Raw genomic sequence first — 25,129 nt, forward strand, 5'->3', positions numbered from 1 at the left:
GTGGGATAGACAGTAGAGCAATAAATTGGGGAGGGATCACATACAAAACAAGATCAGATCAGTCTTATTTTGCAACTATTTAAGTTCTTGGAAAACATTGACTACAGTCTGGATATGTAATCCTACCCATTATTTTCTTCGAACATTCTACCACAATGCCTTCATGTTGAACAACATAAAGTTCATAAGATTATAACTTTTCCTGTACTTCCAAAACAACTGGCATTGCCAATGGAACCAAAAGACATGTTCTTGTTTCAGGTAATGGCAGAAACTAATTTCAGCCAACATTTCATTGAACCATTTCTTTCTAATAAAACACAAATAAATGCTTTTCATTTATTTGGCAACTAAGGGTTTATTGATAGTCATTGATCACAATATAACATAGAATCATAAAACAATATTGCAAAGGAGGAAGCCATCTGACTGTGTCTGTACAGACTCTTTAGTAAAAGATATCTTATTCGTCTGCTTTTTCCCCTAGCCCTACAAACTTTCCTCTTCAAATATTTCAATTTGATCCTGAAAGTTACTATTGAAGCTAATTCCACCATCCTCTTGGGATGGTGTCTTTTAAAAAAACATTGTCTCAGTCATCTTTGGTTCTTCTGCCTGGTATCTAAAATCTGTGTCCTTTGTTGACAACCATTTGTAACTAGAAATTCTTTCTTTTAATTTAATGAATCATGTTGGTTCCTGATTTGGACACTTTTTTGGAACTTTTCTGAACTTTCTCTACTCCAATGAAACCAGTCCCAGGTTCAACTCCTTCATTCCACTCTGGTGAATCTCTTCTGCAATTAACATCCTTCCGAAAGTGTGGCACACAGAACTAAAGACAATATTTCAATTGAAACCCAACCAGTATTTCAATTTGCCCTATCCCTCTATTTAAACAGAGGAACATTCTTCAACCTTTTTAAACAGCCTTTTCAACTTGTGCTGGCACGTTCAATGATTTCTGTATATTTACACCAGTTCACTGTTCCTGGGGATTTGAAGCTTTTGCATTCTCACAAGATGACAAGTTGGAGCTCCAGCTAACCAGTCAGGTTAATGGTAGAAGTGCTGTTTTAATCACAGCTCCAGTGGACTGGCTGCTGGGATGGGCAAGGAAGAAAAAGGAAGCTGTGCAAAGTGGTAAAACATTGTGTGCTCTGTTGAAAGTGTGTAAATTCTTGTGGCACTATTCTGTAGTCCCCAAATGAAGAAGTTAGCAGCCGATTGTCCCTCTGTCCAGGTTGAGACTTCTAATTCTGGTTGACTTGATGGACAACCTGAAGTATATCTGATCGACCTTCAAACAAGTGTTCTTTGCCAGCACCTTTAATGTTTTTGAACATTCAGCATTTAACTATTAAGACATCTAAATTTTACAATTACATTTTTTTAGGCCATTCTTTTTAACAATATAGTTTGGAGGTCACTAAAGGTAGTCTTAAGATGAAACAATTATTTTAAAAAATTATTTCTTACACTAAACATTTACATTCATTGAACTAAATATTGGCAAGATTGAAGCCACTGAATTCCCCACTCCTACCAGCTATTGATGTCATCCTCTCTTTGGCAAGTGGTTCAATCTAAGCCAGATTTGCAATTTTGGTATCATATTTGTCTCCAAGATGAACTGCTAAACACAAATAGCACCACTACTAAGCCTACTTACTTCCATCTCCATAACATTGTCTGACCTCATCTCTTGCTCAGCTCATCTGCTGCTGAATCCCTCTCTCATGCAGACTGCTTTCCTTTTTACCCATTTTCCTATCAAAAGGTACAGCGTAGATAGAACATAGGGTTTTAGAAATGCTGTCAATGTGGATCCAAAATTGCATTTTATCCAATTGAGTACACTAACAATTACCAAAGCTACAAATGCACAATCTGAAAGTCAAAAACAAAACGTTGTGAATACACAAGTCAGTGTTTAATTAGTGTTGCACTCAAAACTGGTGGGAAGTGGTTGCTATGCATCCTGATTTAAGGCATGGTCAAAATTCAGCAGCCTTCAGGTGCTAAATTGCAGTTGTATTAAAGAAATACATTCCTCCATTACAAAAATGGATGTAAAGGATCAAAATGAAAGGAAATCTAAAGACAATTTGAAATCCCACAGCATTTTATTTTGCTTTGTAAATTTGTGTAATTACTGAACTCCTGAAAACCTACCACAAAATTGAGGATTTACAATACATATTTTTATAATATAAAAGATTTTATTGGCTATTAAAGTCTTCTACTGGAAATCCCTCAACCAAAGTTCTTACACAAGTGAAAGCAACACAGAGTCAAAATGATCATGCTGAGTCAATTTTGATTTATTTACAAAAATGATGTTTTCTGGAAAAAGACAAGATTTTTCTTCAACTATGTAAAATAGATTTTTATTGTGGCACACTGTTAGTAGGAATTTTATTTTATAACTTTGATTCACCACCTGAAAATGAATACTTTTAATTACATTGGAAATGCAAGAGAAATGAAAAGGGAAATCAAATAATTGTAAAGTTAATTGCCATTTACCGGATAACCATCTCTTCCTGGAGGCCCCTGTGGGTGTGGAATGAATGAAACAACAGAAAATATTATTGCAAAGCCATTTTTTCTGTATCTTAATAATCATTTTATTTAGCTACATGAGAAATAGTAAATGTTAAAACTCATCAAAAACAAATAACTTACAAACTGCTATACAGTGGTACCACAAAAACAGAACTAGCAGAAAACCCCTCTCTCTCTCAGTGTACTGCTTCTCATCCCACTGTTGTGCACTGGCTGAAGTTTGATGAAATGTGCTGACTACTATTTATTTAAAAAATGATTAACAGTTTAATGCCTTTAGCTTGTTTAGGGCAGAGGTGCCTGTGAGACTATATAATTGTATGCCCCGGACCCTTAAGGGGACATATTTGAAATTTAAGTCAATGCTCAGTTGGTTAATTTGCAGTTATCTACAATTCGGGCTTATGCCCGAAACGCCGATTCTCCTGTTCCTTGGATGCTGCCTGACCTGCTGCGCTTTCCCAGTAACACATTTTTCAGCTCTGATCTCCAGCATCTGCAGTCCTCACTTTCTCATAGTTATCTACAATTGCAGATATTAATAAATGATGTTCAAATTCAGAATTTATGTACTAGCTGAGGTAACATTACTTACAGAAAAAAAAACCTCACAATCACCAAGCCTTAAAATGCAAGCAGTAAGAAAGAACAATAAACTCATATAGGAATGGGCTGCCTAGATTTCAAAACCCAGAATTCAAGAGCTCAGGCTGCAGACTGGACCACACTGTTTCAGGTTTAGTCAATCTATTTATATTGCTACAAAATAGACAAAAAAAAATCAGTAACAGTCTTTACAGTGCAAAACCAAATGGTCATATCTAATTTTCTAACCAAGTTATACAATTAAACAAGAAATGCAAATCTCTGGGACTAAATATGTATAAGTGAAAAGAAAAATAAAATAGAAAGAAATAAGCTTTCTTAACTCAGTGGACTCAATCCGCTTCTACTATTCACAGTACATTACTTACGGAGATTCCTGAAAAAGAACAAATGGGATAAAAAAAATTAGCTGAAACATCACAATTTGTCTGTGACATGTCTTCCACTGAATATACATTGCATAAGCCTGACTTGTAAGGACCTATATTTAGAGAACTTGTTTCTCATACAAAACATCGTTATAAATTTAACTAAAATAGTAGCAGCCTGTTTTTAAAAAAATGCAGCACAGTTACTTATACTTACCCAAGTCCTAGCAGCACAGTTATGACAGATTTTATTAATGATTATATTTTGTGATTTCATTTATTAAAGAAAGGAAATAAAATTCACAGTAGGAGCTACTTATATTAATTACATAATATTGAATCACTAAAAGCCTGCAATGTTAAGTTGTATAATGATAACAAAATTACAAATGGCTCAACTAAATTTAGCTTTGAATCTAATACTACTACGTTAGTATTGTGGATTGTAATCAAATGCGGAAATTTAATATGAGGCCATAGTTGAAAGTAGCCTGGAAATTTCTGTTATATAGTGTATTCTCTCAGAGGATACCAATGCAAATCTGCTAACATATTTGACTTAAAAGGCAAGCATGCAATTTTCTATTCTCAATAAAAGAAAGTACAGCATGTTAACTTTAGCCATCCAGATTCCGGTTGTCAAAGATTGTCCCTTAGAGTTGTAGTATTACTTTCCTCTTACAGCTACAAAAATAAAAAAGTTATAGATGTTACCTTCATTATCAGTGATCTCAACCAGCATCAGTTGTGAATTTAGTGCCCTCACCAAAATACTACCAAACGTGGTTAGAAACCTTGCACAGCTGCCTGGCAGTAATTGAAGAAAAGTATCCCTTCAGACTTTAGGAGAAGGTGATCAGAGATGTGTAGAAGTGAAAGCAAGAAATACTAAAGGAACCCATGAACAATCCTTTTTGTTACATTGGTTCATGGAATTTGGACTTCACTGACCAGAAATCATTGCTTATTCATAATTAACTACAGTAAATTTAAAAATCAACCGTATTGCTGTGTTTCAGAGTCTCATATAGGCCAGACCAGTAAGGACATCAGATTTCCCTCCCTAAAGTCTCTCTTGTTTTCTAGAGAACATTTCTGTCCTGGCTACTACAATATTCCAGCAAAGGTCAATACTATCTGGAGGAAAAGCATTTCATGTTTTCCACCTAGGTACTTTAGAGTCGTCTGGGCTCAACATGGAGTTCAAATACATTAAACTTTGTCCTTCTTTTCGATTAGTCCTTCCCTCAGCCCCTCCTCCAAAAGACTCATTGCCTTTGTTGCATGGGTTTGTTTTCAGTCCAGCTGATCAAATTTCAGTTATTAATAACCACTCCTTACCTTTTGAAAGATTTTTCTACTTGTATTACTACTCCCTTTGCCTTTTGCTCTGGGGCACTTTTACCATCTGTTCCACTTACTCATCCATCCACATTTCCTTTAGCATTAAGTCCACCACTATTCCAGCTGCCTTTAGTTTCAAAGGAGAGTCATATTGGACTTGAAAATTTTAATTCTTTTTCTCAGATTTCGCCAGATCTGCTACACTTCTTTAGTACCGTGTTTTTATTTTGGATCTCCAAGATCTGCAGTGTTTTACTTTTATTTCAGTTGTACAGATGTGCCTCAAGCAGTCCTGCAGCCACAGTAATAATAGAGACAGCATTTTCAGAATCAACTATAGTCTTTAACTTCTGTACACTTAGATGATCTACAATAAAGATAAGTTTAGCTGGAAAGAGACTAGAAACATGGCTTCAGAGGAACAAAGCTATCTGTAAATTCTAAAGAATGACTCTGCTGTGGTAAGGAATGGACAGAAACAAAGCTTAGAAACAATAGCCTGGATATTACAGGGGAAATAACAGTGAGCCTGACAGCTTTCACCATTTTTACAGTACTGCCCAACTTTGAAAATCCATGTGCAGAATAACACTTTTCCAAACCCAGAGTGTTGATGCCTCCCAGAGTGTAATCAGTCAGTTGACAAAAAAATCATTTTTAATGCTGTTATCTTTTCTAAAAATCCACAAAATATTACACTTTTCGACTGAGGTGTAATTGTTTTTTTTCTTAAAAGGAGTGCTTTTTTTGTAATTACTGCTATTACCTCTATAGTCCTGAAAAGCAATTGTGTTTAAGAATGTCAGATGGGATCATACAGCATGGAAACTGACCTATTGGCCCAACCAGTCCATTCTAACCATAATCCCAAACTAAATTAGTCCCACCTGCCTGCACCTGGCCTATATCTCTCCAAACATTTATTCATGTACTGATCTAAAATGTCTTTGAAACATTGGAACTGTACTGGCATCCATCACTTCCTCTGGAAGTTCATTCTACAATTGAACCACTCTTAAAAATGTTGTCGCTCATGTTCTTTTTAAAACCTATCACCTTAAAAATAAATCCCTTGGCCTTGAAATGCCCCACCCTGGGGAAAAGACACTTGCTATTTAGCATATCTATATCCCCATGATTTTATAAAACCTCTACAAGATCACCTCTCAATCTCTACATTTCATTGAAAAAAGTCCCAGCCAATCTAGCCTTTCCTTATATTCAAACCATCCATTCTCAGCAACAACCGCGTAATTTTTTTCTGAACCCTCTCCAGTTTCACAATAGCCTTCCCATAACTGGGTGACCAGAACTGAACACAGTATTCCAGATGAGGCCTCACCAATGTCCTGTGCAGCCTCAACATGATGTCCCAATTCCTATACTCAAAAAGGTGTGAGCAATGAAGGTAAGTGTGCTAAATGCCTTCTTAACCACCCAATGTGTAATGCAAACTTCAAGAATTACGTATTAAAGATCTTTCCATTATGATTAAAAAATACAATTCTAAAAGCTTGTTCTTTACTTTAGCTTTCATTTTAAACTGATCTTTTACTTTGCAATCTGAAAATAGGGCTTAAAAGTGAAAGGATTTTTTTTTCAAAAGTCTGAGAATAATTTCATATAGATGACTGCTTAAATTGTTTAAAGATGTCATTGCTGCTGGATGACTCTGATTTGGCACATATGGGTCATACAGTAAGGGCTGACCCACTGCCAGTCCCTGGGAATCAATACCATTTATATCTTAGCATTGTGAATGAATTTTGCCCCCAACAGCACTCATGTATTTTTTTTAAATGGTTTGTAATTGTAATCTTACAATTAGTTTATGTATCTGCTTTGCTAGCCCTTTCTATCCAACCACTCTGAAGAGTTTTACTCTTTACTGTATGCTTCCTCTCATTGTGAGATCTCCCCAAAAATAGTACTCCACATTTCTCAGCTCTGCATTAACATCAACTGTGTTTGTTCACTTTGTTAGTCTGTTGATGCCCTCCTGTTATATTCCTGACAGTTTGTAATCTTATTTGCTCCTGGAAAGAGACCACAGCAAACATTCCAGGGCATGGATTCTATTTTGCTGAGAAACATCAATTTACCTAGAGTCTGCTTTCTGTCTGAGTCCTACCAATAATATGAATTCAGTTAAAAATCACAATACCAGGTTATAGTTCAACAGGTTTATTTAGAGGCACTAGCTTTCAAAGCACTGCTCCTTCACCAGGTAGCTTTGGAAGATCATAAGACACATAATTTATAGCAAAAGATTACAGTGTCATGCAACTGAAGTGATATATTAAACAAACCTAAATTGCTGTTATGTCTTTCATCTTTAAGAGTTACAGGTTTCAGTTCCCAGAATTTCTTTTAAGTCATATTCTCGAGATAACTCAAGGTTTTATATACAAAAAGTGACATCTCAGCTCAGACAATGCATTAAAAGGTATGTGGTTAGAATCTATCTGTATCCCAATCTTGAATCAGACTGGTTCTATTTCCAAAGTAGGAATTTATAAAATATTACATGCATTGACTGTCGATCGCATACTTTTTGAGCAAAATAGAATGTTTCTGCAAATATAATTCTGCAAATGTAAATTCACCCCATAAGCAGGGTGTGTGTCTCTTGGTGTGCATGTACGTGTAGTTCTGTTGCCTTGTCTGCTTGGAAGTGTTGCATAACTGTACTCTGTATGTGGAGTGCAAGCTGAGAAGGTGGACTCCCTTGATTTCAAGGTTATGGTGCCTGCTGTAGAGTTGGTGAATGAGACGATGGAGGAGTTTGTGAGAGGTGTGGTAAAGTCTCAGCATCGTTTGTGTTGTAGGTCGGCTTGAACGTATGAATTCAGGCTGCAGCACTTTACTGTTACTGACCTTAATTTGTTCGATTACCAACAAGTAAATTTTCTAAACAATGAACTTCCTTTCATCAAATCCATTTTTACTATTTCCTGTTACATGCTTAAGTGTTTACAGATTTCAACTAATAATTAGTGGATTAGAGAACCACTTTTATAAGATTTTACTCCTGTCACAAGGTTTTACTTGGGATGAAAAGCTATTGTAAAATTCTACATCTGAGACAGTATGTGAGCTTTAGTATGAAAGACAATTTGGGCTTTGGGAGAGGATGTAATGCAGGTAAACATGAAATTCATTAAAGCATGTCCTTGGGGTCTCCAAACAATTTCACAAAAGAACATAAGAAATAGGAAAAGGAACAGGCCATCTGGCCTGTCGAGCCGGCCTCGCCATTCAATAAGATCATGTCTGAGCTGTTTCTGGACTCTGCTTCACTTATCCACCTGCTCACCATAACCCTTAATTCCATTACAGTTCAAAAATCTTTCTTTGCCTTTAAAAACATTCATTGATGTAGCCTCAACTGCTTCACTGGGCAGGGATTTCCACAGATTCACAACCCTTTGTGTGAAGAAGTTTCTCCTCAACTCAGTCCTAAAACTGCTTACCCCTTACTTTGGAGACTATGCCCCTCACTTGTGTTTCCACCTACAGGTGAAACTATCGATTCCTTTCAAAATTTTATACATCTCGAGAAGATTTCCCCCTCATTTTTCTAAATTCCAATGATTGTTGTCCCAGTGATTGAGTTGACTCAATCGCTCCTCATAAGTCAACTATTTCAATTTGGTGCTGCCTTCGAAAGTTAGTAATGACAGAATCATTGAAACTGAATTCTTAAAGAGAGACTGCTATTGTAAAATATATTTTTATAGGTAGAGATTGTTACTTATTGCATTTGGCTTTCTTCATTTGTATTTGTTGCAAGACCTTAACATTTGTAGCAGCTCTCTTTTGGCAATGCTTTCTTGTAGCATTCTTAATTGCTACAATTGAAATGAGGATTAAATAACTGAAAGCTAGTCACTAAAGACATGTTGGAACAGAACCTTTCTATTCTCCTCCCCACCCAGTGCTCATCTGTGTGCACTTTGCTGAAGAGAGGCATAAAATATTAGAAATATGGCAGTCATTAAAATGTTGCACCCCCTTCCTGCAGAGTAACTGCGATTCTTGCTATTTAAGCATGAAATGCTATGGCTAGATTTTCACCTTCAGGTGTAAAGCATTGCCAAGACAAAGAATAACAGGATAAAAAGTAGGCAATGAGGAAAGCACAGGAAGCACAGGTTTTTGGGCAGCACGGTGGCACAGTGGTAGGCACTGCTGCCTCACAGCGCCAGATACCAGGGTTCAATTCCCGACTCAGGCGACTCTCTGTGTGGAGTTTGCACATTCTCCCCGTGTCTGCGTGGGTTTGCTCCGGTTTCCTCCCATAGTCCAAAAAATGTGCAGGTCAGGTGAATTGGTCATGCTAAATTGCCCTTAGTGTTAGGTGCAGGGGTAAATGTAGGGAAATGGGCCTGGGTGGGTTGCGGGTCGGTGTGGATCTGTTGGGCCGAAGGGCCTGTTTCCACACTAAGTAATCTAATCTAATAGTCAGGATGGCTTTGTCGAGGGCAGTCATTCTTCTGCTCACTATTTCCACTCTATGCCTTGTCCAAACGGTAGGAACAATGCACTACAAAAATGTCAGCAAGGTAAACTTTGTTACACAAACTCACATTTCTCTTTGCACTCATTTGGTTGATATTTTATAAACATGGGGTAGATTTATATTTTCTCTGTCTAAATAAAATGTGTGCATCATAATTAGTAACTTAATAACTAAATTGGCAGACAAGTTAGTAGCCTGTCTTCTGACAGCTGGCTCTCTGCATATACCGGTTATGAATTGTTGTGGCACCACAACATAATTACAATTCATTTTTGGAAGTAAGGTGTGTACAGACATTAATTGCACTTGGCATTAAAAACTTAATTTATTGAATCTTCAGAAGATTGTATATTTCAGGAATGCAAAGATTGACTACATTAACATCTGTTAATGGGACAAGTCTCGGAGTTTCCTTTTTCTGAAATTACTTCTCACTATTTAAAAATATCAGTGCTTTCCATTATCAAAGAAGAAATTTGACAGCAATTTCATAGGGAGCACACATATACAGGGAAACACAAAATCAGGAAATTGCTCAGCTCCTTTGGAAGCTGCACTATAACAACACCTCACTGAGGTACTTATGTAATAGATGCCCACTAAAAATACCAGAAGATGATAGGTTATAAGAGTAAGCCTTCAATCATTTCCAAATTATTATTGCGTATAAATAGACACCAGCAAGAGTAACAATGTACAGAATACGAATACAATACATTTGAATTGCTGTACTAACAGGGCTCTCAAAGCACAGCGGGTCAGGCAGCATCAGAGAAGCAGGAAAATTGACATTTCGAGCAAAACCTGCATTACTCTAATCTCTAGGATCTGCAGTACCCACTTTCACCTATACTAACAGGGCTATCCAATAGAAGAATTCTCTCAATATCAATGGCAATGATTTCACATCAGTGGGGAAAAAAATAACTTAAAAGGAGAAAGGAAGTTATAAAGTAGCTCTTTCTTTTAAAGTAATTCCAACTCTCAATTTTTTTTGAAGTATCACTTGTAAACTTTCACATTAAATTGCAATTGTTCTGAAAGTTAGAGAGAACTGCTAAAATCACTGCTCCCTTTTGATTGGGCACATCAGTATACTTTTGAGGGGAAGATATTATTGATAAGGAAATTAGTACCCGAAAGAGTTAACTGGCATCACGTGACAAGCTCTGCCCATGAGGAGATACTGTAAATGACTGTTCCTGGGCAGAACTAATCAGTTTATTACTAGTTGCTCCTCTATTTAGCTGCATGACACTGAGCAGTAATATGTACATACTCTTAAGCCGAATCTAAACGTTCACAAGAGACGATGGTGTAATTAAAATATTATTTAACTGTTAAGGACTATGTAATAAGCCTAATCTGTTCAACACGACAGAGTTTGGCCAAAGACTTGCAGTGGGCACCCTTGCTAGCAGTAAGTTAGACAAATACAAATAAGGTGTGATGGCAGAAAATCTGCTTAAGTCATTTCAGATAATTCTGGTGAACATTACCACAACATATACCAGATACCTGTACTTATTTATTTTTTTAAAGCCCAAGTGTGGGGACAATTTGTAAACCAGCAGGAAGTTTCTTGTGGGTTTAAGTAAGATAGATAATTTAAAATTTATTTATGGCTATTTCAGCACTCATCCCAAAACACAGCAATTATCATACAGTCTTGTGTGAAGTGACATCGTGAGTGTGCAGGCCAGTGAGGGCAAGAACACATTACTTTCATCAAGTGGGTGATGATCACTCTTTTGATCACTACAGACATCACTACAAAACTTTCCAATATCATGGTGCTCATGCAAAGAACAGACTCCTCTAATCACTTTCTGGTTGTGCATAATGCAGCTGAAAGAACCGACTGAACTTTATACTTTTCACCACTCCAGAATACTTTTTTTATTGATATTCACAAACAGGCACCCTCAAGAGAAGTAGTAGCACCCTTTTACAAGTTGTAAACAAAGTGGTTAGCACTGCTGCCTCACAGCACCAGGGTCCTAGGTTCAATTCCAGCCTTGGGCAACCGTCTGTGTGGAGTTTGCACATTCTCCCAGTGTCTGCGTGGGTTTCCTCCGGGTGCTCCGGTTTCCTCCCATAGTCCAAAGATGTGCAGGTCAGGTGAATTGGCTATCCTAAATTGCTCAGTGTTAGATGCATTAGTCAGTGGGGAATGGATCTTGGTGGCTACTCTCCGAAGAGTCGGTGTGGACTTGTTGGGCCGAAGGGCCTGTTTCCACACTGTAAGTAATCTAATCCAAACAGTTCATAATTTGTGTGATTGCTTGCTGTGGAAAATATGTCGCCTACCTCAAAAAAAAAGTTGCCTTCATCCTGAAGCACAATTTGGGAGAATTCAACAGTTGAAGTCAAATGCTGAAGAGATGGGATTTTTGCAGCCCACAAACAAAATGACCAACCATCCAGACTGGACAGAACAGTCTCCTATTTGAGGAGGATTGTCCTGTAATGTTTGCCATTGATAATTTGTTTTGGATTTGTTATTCATGGGTGTGAGGAACACAGATGCATGTGTGCATTATGTTCTCAATCCATTGACCCTTCAGTCCAGCAACACCCACAAACCTCCACAGGCTCAACAGAAAACCCCTCCCCCAGTCACACAGGCTAATCTGTAGTGCCTCCTTCCAACCCCACTCTCATGGGTGCCCCATAATCCTAACAAATCACCACCCTGCTCAGACATCAGTGTCCCAACATTGATTCCCTGAGAGTTGGTCATCCTGGCCTTCACTGCTTTGGAGATAGTTTTCAAAACTTTGGCGTTCACATCTACTGTCTTATAATCTTATGCATCTGATTTGCAATTCTCACCATTCAAATATCTGTGCTGCAGGGAGTTGGGGGCAGGGATGAGAAATGAACAGTTTCCATTCACAGGCTTTACGGATCCAGAGTTGGTTACCTGGACATGTCTGAACGAACAGAGCCTCAGGGTATTGGGTTCTGTGGTTATTTGCTGGAAGACAGTCTCCTGCAATTCCAGTGGTTGGAAAAGTGAGTACCACTCTTCACTTTTTTGCTTTTGATACCTTCTAGGGACCTACAGGGATATTTGCAGGAATTTGCAGTCTGCACTTTTCTGTTTTGGATCCTATCAAGATATCAACAGACGGCTCCATCTGCATGGCAGCAGACGTGACCACCACAACAGAATGCAGCATCTGGAGGGAGGGGACAGAGATTGGGGAGATTTGGAAGCATTTTAAGTAGAATCACCATTTTCACCTTTTACCCCCACACATATCCCACCAGCACTTCTGTATTCTACAGCTCTGAGCAAACAGTATTAAATGTCAATGAAGCTGTGAAGGATAGAGACCAATTACCATTCAATTATGCATAAGATGATAACCTGGGTGTGCAGGGCATCAACTAGGGCAAGAACACATTGTTTTCCTCATGAGGAGGATTATGACTCTTTTGTTGGTTACAGACAGACATCATTACAAAGAACAGTCTCCTCAAATTGTTTCCCAGTTATGTGAAATGCAGCTGAGAGAGCTGTTTTTTTGAGGAAGTAACCATGAAGGTTAATGAGGGCAGAGTGGTAGACATTGTTTACTTGGACTTTATCAAAGACTTTAACAAGGTTCCACACAGATTAATTAGTGCAGTTAGATCACATGGGATTCAGGGGAACCTGCCAATTGGATACAAAATTGGCTTAGTGGCAGGATGGTGGAGGGTTGTTTTTCAGACTGAAGATCTGTAACCAGCAGTGTTCCAAAGGCATCGATGCTGGATCCATTTTTGTCTGTCGTTTATATAATTGAGAATATCGTCAGTGAATGACACCACGATTGGTGGTATAGTAGACAGTGGATAAGGTTCTCTCAGATTACAAAGAGATCTTGATCGATTGGATCAATGGGCAAATAGAGTTTAATTTGGATAAATGTGAGGTATTGCCGGTGTTTGTTTTACCAAAATGCAAGACTTATACAATTAAAAGTAGGGCCTTGAGCAGAGTTGTAGAACAGAGAGCTAGGGGTTCAGGTACATAATTCTTTGAAGTTTGCATCATATATAGATAAAGGTGGCTAAGGTGACATTTAGCACACTTGCCTTCATAGCTCAGACCTTTGCATATAGGAGTTTGGACTGAATGTTGAAGGTGTACAGGACACTGTGTCCAGTTCTGGTTACTCTGTTAGAGGAAGGATATTATTAAGCAGAAGAGATTTACCAGGATATTGCCAGGAATAGAGCGTTTGAGTTATAAGGAGAGATTGGATAGGCTGGGACCTTTTCCATGGCGTGTAGGAGGTTGAGAGTTGACCTTCTAGAGGTTTATAAAATAATGAGGGGTAGAGGGAAGGTAAATAGTTGATGTCTTTTCCCTGGATGGATGGCTTCAGGACTAGGGGGCATTTAAGGTAAGAGAACAATTTAAAAAAGCTAAAAGGCAACTTTTGTCCCCCAAGAAAAACCAGAGGGTGGTTCATGTATGGAATGAACTTCCAGAGGAAGTGGTGGACGTGGCCACAATTACAACATTTAAACGACACTTAGATAAGTACATGAATAGGAAAGGTTTGAACAGACATAGGCCAGACGCAGGCCAATGGGATTACTTGAGTTTGGAGTGGACCTGCTGGACTGAAGGGTCATTGCCATGCTGTATGACTCAACTTCAAACCTTTTGCCACTCCAGAATTAATTTCTTTATTGACAAAGGTTTGGCATCTGCATCCAGCTAGGCAGATTTGAAGCTCCTGCACACTTTGATAATAACCTAACAAACATTTAAACATCACCTCACACCATTATTGGCATTTTATCTCTGTTGGGGAGGCTCACACCACACAGGAAACCCAGCAGCTTTAGCGGAGGAGATTGATGCTGGGCAATATTCTTTTGGTACACACTATTATAATAGTCATCGCCCTTCATTTTGAACCCTTTGCATTTGCGTTGTGAACTTGAGCCCCAGCTCCCTCACCCAGACTTGCTTAGCAGGCCTTAGGCAGAGTCCAGATTGACCCAGGTTCCTCAATGTGATGGGATTGCTTGTAATCCCTACTGTTGGCTCTGGCATGGCTGGGAATACAGGGCTGTTCCTACTGCTGTCTTTATAGTGAGAGTTGTGTGGTCATAGCATCCATAATATCCAGCCTGGTGAATATGCGCTCCTCCCAGACAACACTATGATAAATTTGTAGTTTCAGCCTATACCTAACTCTATTATTTTCCATTATAAGAGGTGGCCATACTTTGAATAAATTGTATTCCCTTGGAGTTTCCCACACTGCTAGCTCTAGAAGCTGGGGAAAATTAGGAACATTACGTAATTCATTGATGTGGAAGATTTGTTAAGCTTAGTAATTGATGACACAAGCTCACAGTATAAGTATAGGGGAGCTAGATAACTCATCCCATGTTAATGCTTCAAACTAGAGAGGTGAGAGTGTACCTGGTCCTGCATTGTAACACATTATTTTTCTTATGTTCAGGGGGGTTCTCTTATCTTAGAAGTTGATTCTGTGCATTTGATCACTCTGTACATTTGATCACTCTGTACAAATAACATGCTCCTGCTATCAGTCGTAAAATTATCTCAAGGCTAGTTTGAACTTGTGTCCCCGAGTTCTACTCACAGATTTCAAGTCACAGTAATTCAATATTTTGGATTAAGCTTTTCAAAACATGTAACATATCTTTATAAAAATCAACTCATTATTATTTAAAAGCCCATGGCTATCCACTCTTTCCTCAGTTCAAAAACTTGACACAGGGAATCAATGCATTAATTTATCTCTGCAATGCCTCCAGAACTTAAATGCCTATCTGGTTTCTTGGTAATCATAACTGCAAATAGTATGCAAGGTCAGAGCACCATATAGTTTGGTTTTAACTTCGACTTGTTTTCTGATGTTCTGCCCATGTAGTTCAGCGTCCCTTTGCCTGGTTGAATACTACTCTGCCTTGCTACGACGGGGAGAGATGGGGATCTATTCTCCTTATTTCACAATTTCATTCTTGTCAGCATTTTAAGTTTCATCCACAAGTACTCTGATTACTTATTCTCTCATTTCTCCGAGGTGTTAAAGTGAATTCAACGTGAATTCAAACATGAGGCTACTCACTTTGGATTTCAGAAAAAACAAATTAGAATATTTTCTTTCAAAACAAAAAGGGAGATAAGTAGCTGTCAAAGTGTATAGGATTTAGGTGACTGTTAAACAGAATCACTAAAGCTGGAGCACAGACTCACTTTGACCTCGTTTAATGTTAATCCATTGAGTTTTCTTTTGATATAATGTTGCCAGTGCAATGATGTATTCTTTTAAAGATGCAATGTTTGCTTTACATTACTCCTGACTTCCTCCACAAACCAGATCACCAATGAACAGAACATTACGGCATAGAGGCAGATGAAACAGACCCTTCAGTCCAACCCGTCCACACTGACCAGATATCCCAACCCAATCTAATCCCACCAGCCAGCACCTGGCCCTCCAAACCCTTCCATTTGTATACCCATCCAAATGCCTCTTAAAATGTTGCAATTTTGTACCTGCCTCCACCACTTCCTTTGGCAACTCATTCCATACACGTACCACCCTCTGAAAAAGTTGCCCCTTCGGTCTCTCCTATCTTTCCCCTCTCACCCTAAACCTATGCCCTCTAGTTCTTGACTCCCCACCCTTCTGAACCCTTTCAAGTTTCACAACATCTTTCCAATAGGAAGGAGACCAGAATTGCATGTAATTGGCCCACCATGTCTACGTTGACCATGATGCCATTCTAAACCAAATCATATCTGCCTACACATTATCTGTATCTCTGTTTCCTGTCTCTTCAGGAATCTGTCTAAATGACTGATCATATTTGCTTTCACCACATTCCCTGGCAGTACATTCCAAGCACCTACCACCCTTTTCATAAAAAAACATGCCTTCACACATCTCCATAAAAACTTTCCAGCTAACCTTAAACCTATGCCCCTAGCTTTTGACATTTCTAGCTTGGGAAGAAGACTGATTATTCACCCTATTAATGCCTCTTCATTTTATATACTTCACTTCACTCAGATTGCCTGTCAATGCCCAGAAACAGTCCAAGTTTGTCAAATATCTTTGTAGCCAATACACTCCAATCCAGGTAATATTCTGTTAAACCTCTTTTGTACCCTCTCCAAAGTCTCCACATCCTTCCAATAGTCTAGCAACCAGAACTGTACACAGTACTCCAAATGTGCCCAGACCAAAGTTTTATACAGCTGCATTACCAAGCTTTGTACTCCATGCACTGACCTCTCTACCCTACTTACCGTCACACTCACATATTACTTCCACACCATTCACCCCTTGCTTGCTGCCTTGCTTTAAGTATCTAAAGAAACTTTTGATTCACCTTTCTCACACCTAGATAACTGAGACTGGGATGAAGCTTACTGGGGATTGGGAGGGGTCTCACTAAGGAATTAGTGGAGAGGCTCAGTGGGTTGGAAGGGAAGGGTGGGAAGAAGTTGCCTGGGGAACCTCAGGGAACAGTGCCTTGGGATCAGATAAATATTCTCTGGAAAATGTAACTTTAGTTTTTGAAGTAATTCTTAAGGGAAAATTTGATTCACTTAAGTGATATTTTGCTTAAAGTTGAATGAGTAAAGAATGCAATTAGGACATTGTGACATATTACTGTACAAGGGGTAACTGTACAAACAACCAAATATTCTTGTCACGTTGCCCTTTACTTCAAGAGTGTTAAAATGCCTTAGTTATACAAAATCATTGTCAAATCCCATCTGGAACACTGTGTTCAAGTTCATATGTTTCAAACCCCATATATTGGCCTTAGATAGGCACGGTCAGAAGTCAAATGATACCAAGTTATATAGTCCAAGAGGTTGATTTGAAATCACAAGCTTTCAGAGCACTGCCCCTTTACCTGACAAAGGAGCAGCACTCTGAAAGCTTGAGATTTCAAATAAATCTGTTGAAGTATAACCTGACAACATGTGACATCTGACCTTGTCCACCCCAGCCCAACACCAGCACTTCCGCATCATTCGATGGATATAATACAAAGTCACCAGAACGAGAGCAGGCTTAAAGAGTAAAATTACAAAGACAGATTGTCTGAACTGGATTTGCATTCCCTGGAATTAAGCTTACTAATCATAATAGAATGAGAGCGAAAGTCCATAATATCACAAGCCAGTCAACCAGTTAGTCAAAACTAATGAGTGACAACTAGAAGCAGTAACAAATATTATGATTCAACTGAGTGGTGTGTGCACTGCTGGTATCTTTGGCCCTTTTGGATAACGATCCCTACTGTTTCACTCTCTCGGTATACAGGTGTAGCTGCCAAAGAATGGTCCATTAGTGGTCGTGCCAGGGAGGTGTCACCTTCTCAGGTCATGGTGCCATATCCAGGGAGTACAAATCTTACAGGCCTTCATGTTAGATGTTTTAGGGACATATCACATTTTTCTTCCTTTTTGGAAGCCCTCTGAATGGGGTGTATTGCACACCCTCCCTCACAGGTCATGTGACTTACCCTGCCTACTGGGTGTGCTCACAGTCTTTTACGTTGCATCATGCACTTTTGATTTTCAACACAACCAAAAAGAAAAAGGGATAATTAGCATGGCTCCTCCTCCAGTAACATCTGCCTCAGCTTGACCGTGTCAGTAACTCCCAAAATATCTCCATACTCTTCCTAGGAGTCCATCCAGTGGCCTTGTAGGTTTCACACTTCCACAAGACCCCCAGTCTGTCTACATTTCCCCCACACCAAGCTGCCCTTCCCATCCTGACGTGAAAGGTGAACATACCTGGGTGCTGCCATCATTCACACCTCTCCTTCCACTCACCAACCCTTGAAACCAGGGCACTTGCTCCAACAGTGGAAGAACCATTCCCCAGCAACCATCCTCCACCCCCCAAACCTTTCCCATTCACTCCTTACAGTTTGCCACCCTTCAAAATCCTACTGCCCTTTGCCCAGGGCAGCAGCCCCAATCCCAAATTCTAAAATACTGGGGTCAGTGCCACAGCTGTGACCACTATTTCACTCTCATCTCCCTGATCCCATAGAAACACAAAATGTAGAAAGAGGCAGTAGGCCATTGGGCCCTTAGAGTCTGCACACCATTCAATATGGTCATGCAATTTCAGTATCCCACTCCTGCTTTCTCTCCATACCCCTTGATCTCTTCAGCTGCAAGGACCATTCCCAGCTCCCTTTTGAATTTATCTATTGAATTGGCCCCAACACCTCTGTGCAAGAGAATTCCACAGGGTCACAACTCACTGGGTGAAGAAATTCTTCCTCATTTCCATCCTGAATGGGTTATCCCTTATTTCTAGACTGTGACCCCTAGTTCTAGACTTCCCAATATCAGGAACATTCTTAGCCTGTCCAGTCCCATTAGGATTTTGTGTTTCTAGGAGATACCCTCTCATTCTTCTAATTTCCACTGAGTACAAGCCGATCAATTCAGACACTTTCTTCAACTGTCAGTCCTGCCACCTCGGGAATCAGTCTGGTGAAGCTTTACTGAGCTCCCTTAATAGCAAAAAATGTCCTTCCTCAGGCTAGGCAACCAAAACTCCACACACTACTTAAGGTGCAGCCTCACCAAGGCCCTGTATGATTGCATCAAGTCATCTTACTCCTGTACTCAAATCCCCTTGCTATTAAAGGAGAGCATGTCATTAGCTTCCCTCACTGCTTGCTGCGTCTGCATGCCAACTTTTAGCAATGGTTTCACCATGACACCCAGGTTTGGTTGGACCACACCTTTTCCTAAACTGCCACCATTCAGATATCAATCTGCCTTCCTGTTTTTGTGACCAATGTGGATAACTGCACACGTATCCACATTATATTGCATTTGCCAACTATTTGCCCAGATTTGAATGGTGCTAGAAAAGCACAGCAGGTCAGGTAGCATCAGAGGAGCAGGAAAAGTTGATGTTTCAGGCAAAAGCCCTTCATCAGGAATGAGGCTGGGAGCCTTGTGGGGGGGGGGGGGGGGTAGAGAGATAAATGGGAGGGGGGAGTGGGGCTGGGGAAAAATTAGCTGAGAGTGCAATAGGTGGAAGTCATGGTGATAGGTCAGAGAGGAGGGTGGAGCAATAGCTGGGAAGGAAGATGGACAGGTGAGACAGGTCATGAGGATGGTGCTGAGCTAGAAGATTGGAGGGGGGGGGGGGTAGAAAAATTAGGAAACTGGTGAAACCCACATTGATGCCCTTGGGTTGAAAGGTCCCAAGGTGGATGATGAGGCATTCTTCCTTCAGGCATTGGGTGGTGTGGGAGTGGCGATGGATGCAGCCCAGGACCTGCATGTCCTTGGCAGAGTGGGAGGAGGAATTGAAATGTTCAGCCATGGGGCTCCTAAGGTGCCTACCATATCCAAAGTTTCACCTGCACTTCCACACGTCATTTATTGTATCTGTTGCTCCCGATGTGGTCTCCTCTACATTGGGGAGATCGGATGCCTTTTCACAGAGTGCTTCAGAGAACATTTCAGTGGTACCTGCACCAAATCAACCCCATTGTCCCATGTCCGAACATTTCAACTCCCCCTCCCATTCTGCCGAGGGCATGCAGGTCCTGGGCCTCCTCCATCGCCAATCCCTCACCACCTGACGCCTGGAAGAAGAACACCTCATCTTCTGCCTCGGAACCCTTCAACCCCAAGGCATTAAATGTGAACTTCAGTTTCCTCATTTCCCCTCCTCCCATCTTACCCCAGTTTCAACCTTCCAGTTCAGCACCGCCCTCATTATCTGTCCCATCTATCAATCACCTTCACTCCCAACTCCATTCACCTTTTGCACGCTCAGCTACCTTCCCCCACCCCCCCAGCCCCACCTCCCTCCCATTTATTTCTTCACCCTCAAGGCTCCCAGCTTCATTCCTGATGAAGGGAGTTTGCCTGATATTTGATTTTTCTGCTCCTGGGATGCTGCCTGACCTGCTGTGCTTTTCCAGCACCACTTTAATCTGGACTCTAATCTCCAGCATCTGCAGTACTACTTCCAACTATTTGCCCACTCAGCTAGTCTTCCTAAGTCACCCTGCAGCCTCTTAGCATCCTCCTCACAGCACACCCTGTCACCCAGCTTAGTGTTATCTGCAAATTTGGAGATATTACATTTAATTCCTTCATTCAAATCATTAACGTATATTGTGAACAGCTGGGGCACCAGCCCGGAACCCTGCAGCACCCCATTTATCACTGCCTGCCACTCTGAAAAGGACCCGTTTATTCATATTATCTTCTTCCTGTCTGCCAACTAGTTCTCTATCCACATCAATGCATTACCACGGAGTTTGAAATTTTTGTACTAAATCATGAGGTACCTCAACAAAAACTTTTTGAAAATGGAGGTGCACAACATCTGATTCACCTATCCACGGTCACATGCTCAAAATATTCCAGAAGATTTGTCATGTGTGATTTCCCTTTAGTGAATCCATGCTGACTTGGACCAATTCTGTCACCGCTTTCCAAATGCAGAGTTATGACATCCTTAATAATTGACTCCAGCATTTCCCTGCCTATAATTCCCCACTTTCTCTTTCCCTCCTTTTTTAAAAACATAGGATTAAATTAGCTACCATCTAGTCCATTGGAACTCTTCTGTGGTCCACAGAATGCTAGAAAATAACCACCAATGCATCTGCTATTTCTCGGGCTACTTCCCGAAGTACTTGGGAAGCAGAGCATCAAGCCCTAATCAGCCTTTAATCCCAATTTCCTCAAAACCAATTTCTTGACTAATAAGGATTTCCTTCAGTTGCTCTATGTTTGACCCTCTGTCCCCCAGCATTTCTGGAATGTTATTTGTGTCCTCCTTAATGAAGACAGATCCAAAGTATTTGTTCAACTGGTCTGCCATTGTTGTTGTCATTATGAATTCACCCAATTCTAACTGCAAGGAACCTACATTTGTCTTGATCAGTCTTTTTCTCTTCACATATCTATAGAAGCTTTTGCAATTAGCTTATGTTTTCAGCAAGTTTACTTTCATATTCTATTTTCCTCTTCTGAATGAAACCCTTTGTCTTCCTCTGCTGAATTTTTAAAAATTCTCCTAGTCCTCAGGTTTGCTGTTTTTCTGGCCAATTTCTATGCAACCTTCATGAGTTTTAACACTATTCCAGATTTCCCTTGTTAACTGTGGTTGAGCCACCTTCCTTCTTTTACCCTAACAATTGTAAATCTTTGTCTGGTGTAAAAGTTCATCCATATATTGTTTAAAAGTCTGCCATTGCCAATCTGTCAAACCCTAAGTATCCTTAGCCAGCTTATCCTAGCCAATGGAAGTCTCATACCATCAAAAGTTAGCTTTAAGTTCAGGTCCTTAGTCTCAGATTTAACTGCATCACTCTCTATCGTCACTCTTCCCCAAAGGATCTCACACCACAAGGTTGCTAATTAATTCTCTCTCATGACACAATGTCCAATCTAGGATAGCTTTCTGTCTAGTTGGTTCCTTGACATATTGGTCGAAGAAACCATCCAAAATACATTCCAGAAAATTCTCCATCGCATTGTTGCTAGTTTGGTTAGTCCAATCAATATGTAGATTGCAGTCATGCACAATAACTGCTGTACCCTTACTGCATGCATTTCTAATTTCCTGTCTGAACAATCCCCAACCTCTGAACTACTGTTTGGTGGTCTGTACTCAACTCCCATGTAACATCTTTTCTCCTTTGGTGTTCTGCAGCTCCATCCATATAGATCCCACACTGTCCACGCTAATGTCCTCCCTTACTGTGTTAATTTCCTCCTTAACTAGTAATACTATTCCACCTCCCTTTCCTTTCTGTGTATCATTCCTGAATATTGATTCATCCTGGATGTTGAGTTCCCATCCTTGGTCACCCTGGAGCCCACTCTACACGACCCCAATTACATCATATCTATTAATAAAAGTATTTATGTAGTTAATTCAGCCTTATTACAAATGCTCCTCACAGAAGCACAAATACTTTAGGCTCACTTTTTTAAAAAAAAACAATTATTGCCCTTTTAGAAAAGTGGTGCAGTGTGACTCTTGTTGATTTTGTGTTTGGTTTCTCTGCTTTCCACTTTTCCCCTGACTGTCCTTTGTTTCTATCCCCACTTTTACTTCCCTCCAACTTCCTGCGTTGGTTCCCATCCCCCTGCCATATTAGTTTAAACCTTCTCCAATAGCACTAACACAGCCCCTAAGATATTGGTTCCAGTTCTGCCCAAATGTAGACCGTCCAGTTTGTACTGGTCCAACTTCTCACAGAACTGGTTCCAATGTCCCAGAAATTTGAATCCCTCTCCTGCACCTTCCTTAATCCACATATTCATCTTAACTATCCTGTCATTCCTATTGATTAGCACATGGCACTGTCAGCAATTCCAAGATTACTAATTTTGAGGTCCTACTTTTAAAATTTCTCTCAACTCCCTAAAATTCAGCTTGTATGACCTTATCCTTTTTTGTAAAACTTATGGTTGGTGCCTATATGCACCATGACATCTGGCTGTTTACCCTCCCCCTCCAGAATGTCCTGCAGCTGTCCTGAAACATACTTGATCCTTGCACCAGGGAGGCACCATACCATCCTACTTTGCAGCCTCCAACAAGCTCATCTATTCCAACTGAAATGGAATCCCCCACCACTACAGCTCTGCCACTCTTTCCTGTGCAGCAGAGCCAGCCACACTGCCTCCTTCCCCTGGTGAACCATCTCCCCCTGATAAACCATTTTGGCTACTATCTGTTTTATACGGAGATGACTGCAGGGAACCCCTGCACTACTTTGTCTGTTGGTCATCCATTCCCTTTCTTCCTCATTAATCTTTTTGTCTTTATGTGATGGATTTACTGAATGTGCTATTCACAATTTCCTCAGCCTTTGCAGATTCTCCAAAACAAATCCTGCCACAGCTGCAGAGTTGCAGCTGGATACACCTCCTGCACATGAAAGAGAGTCAGGGACATTGGAACAGTCCCTGAATTTCCACATCACACAGGAGGAGCATGACATGGGTCTGGGATCTCCTGCTGTGTCTTAACCCCCAAGTTATCTTAATAATTACCAGTAGCAAAGCCAAGAGAAAACAAGAGAAGAGAAACTACCCACCAGTTGCCTATGACATCATGGCTCAAAAACTTCCTTCTACTTCACCTTTAATCTTATGCCTTCTCTCCCCTTTCTCCCTTGGCTTCTGATCTGATGGCCCGACTGTTGCCCACCCTCCTGATCAAGAAAACCGGATAGCAGTGGGTGAAGCTTGCCAGGAGCCCTGATTGCTGTCTCTACATCACCCTGACTACTTTCCAGATTGGTCTCTAAAGCAACAGACTGACTGTGGTTCACTCCCTAGATTGCAGAGGCACAAACTTTCTAACCCAGACCCCATCAACCTGACTGTAACCAATCCCCTGGATTACTAGGGGAGGCTGTCCATGACCTCTGACAGGAATCCTTGACAGTCAGTTGCCTCCAAGCTCTTCAATGAGGAATAATTTGCTTAGAGATGTACATAATTGCCTACTTGCTGCACAACAATCTCAATGTCAGCAAAACAAAAAAGAGCTGGCCATCGACTTCAGGAAATGGAGTAAAAGACACCCCTCTATCTGCATCAATGGTGCGGATGTGTAGGTAGTCAAGACCTTCAAATTCCTTGAAATAAATGTCACCAACCTGTGCTGGCCCATCCATATCAACACTACAGTCAAGGTGGCACACCAACCGCTCTACTTCCTCAGAAGGCTAAGGAAATTCAGCATTTCCACAATGACTATTACCAATTTTTGTAAATGCACCACAGAAAGCATCCTATCCAGATCTATGACAGCTTAGAATGGCAACTGCTCTGCCCAAGACCACAAGTTACAGAGAGTTGTGAACACAGCCCAGTCCAGTCTGGCGCACTGACCTCTACACCTCTTCCTACCACCCCCTGGACCATGACCCCACCCCCCCATCACCAAATCATCATCTCCCAGACCATACAGAACCTCATCACCTCATTGCTCGGTTCTACCTCCTTCCCAAGATCCACAAGCCTGACAACCCCCGCCGACCCATTGTCTCAGCATGCTCCTACCCCATTGAACTCATTTCTACCTACCTCAACAATGTCCTATCCCCCCCTTGTCAAGGAACTCCCCACATGGGTTCAAGACACCACCCATGCCCTCCACCCCCAAGACTTCCATTTCCCCAGCCCCCAACGCCTCATCTTCACCATGGATATCCAGTCCCTCTACACTTCCATCCACCATGACCAGGACCTCCAAGCCCTTCATTTCTTCCTCTCCCGACACCCCCAACAGTACCCTTCCACAGACACTTATTCGTTTGGCCAAACTGGTCCTTGCCCTTAATTTCTCCTTTGAATCCTCCCACTTCCTCCAGACCAAAGGGATAGCCATGGGCACCCGTATGGGCCCCAGCTACAGCTGTCTCTTTGTCAGCTACGTAGAACAGTCCATCTTACGTAATTACACCGGCACCACTCCCCACCTCTTCCTCCGCTACATTGATGACTGCATTGGCGCCACCTCATGCTCCTGTGAGGAGGTTGAGCAATTCATCAACTTCAACACATTCCACCCTGACCTTAAATTTACCTGGACCATCTCTGACACCTCCCTCCCCTTCCTGGACCTCTCCATCTCCATTAATGACAACCGACTTGACACCGACATTTTTTTTAAACAAACCCACCAACTCCCAC

General features: G+C 40.7%; 1 protein-coding gene across 1 annotated transcript in view; it reads right to left on the minus strand.

Annotated features, from left to right (window-relative positions):
* LOC140491788 (uncharacterized) overlaps positions 1 to 25,129 on the minus strand; it is a 220,685-nt gene that overhangs the window by 122,653 nt on the left and 72,903 nt on the right. Inside the window, exon 5 of the mRNA XM_072590190.1 lies at positions 2,530 to 2,556. Within this exon, the coding sequence (XP_072446291.1) occupies positions 2,530 to 2,556 (27 nt within the window). The remainder of the gene's footprint in view (positions 1 to 2,529; positions 2,557 to 25,129) is intronic.

Source organism: Chiloscyllium punctatum, chromosome 20 (genome assembly GCF_047496795.1).
Source record: "Chiloscyllium punctatum isolate Juve2018m chromosome 20, sChiPun1.3, whole genome shotgun sequence".
NCBI lineage: Eukaryota > Metazoa > Chordata > Chondrichthyes > Orectolobiformes > Hemiscylliidae > Chiloscyllium > Chiloscyllium punctatum.